Source organism: Engraulis encrasicolus, chromosome 17, assembly GCF_034702125.1.
Source record: "Engraulis encrasicolus isolate BLACKSEA-1 chromosome 17, IST_EnEncr_1.0, whole genome shotgun sequence".
Classification (NCBI taxonomy): Eukaryota; Metazoa; Chordata; class Actinopteri; order Clupeiformes; family Engraulidae; genus Engraulis; species Engraulis encrasicolus.
This window is the reverse complement of record NC_085873.1, coordinates 38,686,043-38,688,542: the sequence shown is the minus strand read 5'-3', so window position 1 is coordinate 38,688,542 and position 2,500 is coordinate 38,686,043. Positions and strand designations below refer to the sequence as shown.

At 46.4% G+C, this 2,500-nt stretch overlaps 1 protein-coding gene across 1 annotated transcript in view; it reads left to right on the top strand.

Annotated features, from left to right (window-relative positions):
• Positions 1-2,500, top strand: part of LOC134467472 (transmembrane protein 150A-like) — a 41,188-nt gene that overhangs the window by 29,138 nt on the left and 9,550 nt on the right. The window contains exon 6 of the mRNA XM_063221350.1: positions 799-926. Coding sequence (XP_063077420.1) covers positions 799-926 — 128 coding nt within the window. The remainder of the gene's footprint in view (positions 1-798; positions 927-2,500) is intronic.

Below are 2,500 nucleotides of genomic sequence, written 5' to 3'. Positions count from 1 at the left end.
TTTTACAATGTTTAGTTTTGTAATAATGTTACAAATATAGCTTACAGCTAGCTTGTCTTGGAAAAGTAGAAATCCCCTCGCGGACCACCTGAGCCACCAGTGGTCCCCGGACCACACTTTGAGAAACACTGCAACATAACCACCCAGAGAGCCCCCCCCCCCCCCCCCTAAGCTACAGTGCAGCCCTGGGGTGAATTTCTCAAAACCAAAGTTGCTAACTACATTAGCTACTTAACTGTTTTCAATGCATTTTCCCATTGGCAACTACCGAAGTTGCTAACAGGCTAATAACTTCTCTTTTGAGAAACTCATCCCTGGACGTAATTCTGTTGTAAAGTCTTTCTTGTGATACTAATCAGCCCACTCTGTCTGTGTCTCTGCCTGCCTTCCTCTCCCTGTCGCTCTCATTCTGTCTGCCTCTGTCTTTTCATTCTTCTCCTTCCCCACCTTTCTTCTGTCCCTCTATACATTTCTTTCTAATTTCATTCTCTCTCTCTCTCTCTTCTTTCTTCTCTCTCTCTCTCTCTCTCTCTCTCTCTCTCTCTCTCTCTCTCTCTCTTCTTTCTTCTCTCTCTCTGATTTCCTCCCCCTATCTCCCCCATCTCTCTCGCCTATTACCCACCTTTTCTCTACCCCATCCATCCATCACTCTCTCTCTCTCTCTCTCTCTCTCTCTCTCTCTCTCTTTTTCTCTCTCTCTCTCTCTCTATCTCTCTCTCTCTCTCTCTCTCTCTTTTTCTCTCTCTGTTCTCTTTGCCACTCTTTCCCCCTTGGTCCCGCCCTCTCCCTCCCCTTTAGTGATGGTGATTGGTCTGCTGCGGTATGCCCATGTGATTGACAAGCACCAGAACGGAGTGTTGAACACGGCCGGCCTCGCCACCGGGTGGATGTGCGCTGCCGGACTCATCATGGTCGGAAACTTCCAGGTGAGACACACCTGAACACGCAACACACCTGAGCACACTAATAATTGTAATGAATTATAATGCATACCAGGCTTGTACGAAATTCCGAATTGAAAGAATTTCAATTCAAAGTAATGCCATAATACGAACACTAGGTGGTGGTGTTTTATGTACTTTCAATGGGTGGTGTAGATTAAATTCAAAGAAATTCAAGGTAATGACACCACCTAGTGTTCATATTATGGCATTACTTTGAATTGAAATTCAATCAATTCGGAATTTCGTACAAGCCTGATGCATACGTTTTACATGCCGTTTTTTTTAGACCTAAACACACTACCCACACCTGAACACACTTAACGCAGATACACCTAAACACGCTACACAAACATACCGTACACCTGAGCACACAACACACAGCTGGACACTTGACACACAGACACACCTGAACACACTAATAACAGAAATACATTAGGCCTACATGAAATAAATAAACAAAGACCTGAAAACAATACATGCAGGTTCACTCACTAGCCACGTCATTAGGTGCAGCTTGCTAGTAATGGGTTGGACCCCCTTTTGCCTTCAGAACGGATCTAGTTCTCATCATATTCGGAAACTTCCAGGTGAGACACCTGAACACGCTACACCAAGGGGGTGGAGCCTCTTTCATTGGAGGGGCCACTTCAAATTTGACAAAGTCCTCCAAGGGCCGTACTATGCTACACACCTGAACACTGTACGAGATACACAGACATATTTGAACACACTACAGTACACACAGACACACCTGAACACGAGACACACAGACACACCTGAACACACTGCAGTACACACAGACACACCTGAACACACGACACACAGACACACCTGAACACACTACAGTACACACAGACACACCTGAACGCACTACAGTACACACACAGACACACCTCAACACACTGCAGTACACACAGACACACCTGAACACGTGACACACAGACACACGTGAACACGTGACACACAGACACACCTGAACACACTACAGTACACACACAGACACACCTGAACACATCACACACAGACACACCTGAACACACTACAGGACACACAGACACATCTGAACACGTGACACACAGACACATCTGAACACACGACACACAGACACACCTGAACATGTGACACACAGACACACCTGAACACACTACAGTACACACAGACACACCTGAACACGAGACACACAGACACACCTGAACACGAGACACACAGACACACCTGAACACGTGACACACAGACACACCTGAACACACGACACACAGACACACCTGAACACACTACATGACACACAGACACACCTCAACACACTGCAGTACACACAGACACACCTGAACACACGACACACAGACACACCTGAACACACTACAGTACACACACAGACACACCTGAACACACTACAGTACACACAGACACACCTGAACGCACTACAGTACACACAGACACACCTGAACGCACTACAGTACACACACAGACACACCTCAACACACTGCAGTACACACAGACACACCTGAACGCACTACAGTACACACAGACACATCTGAACACACGACACACAGACA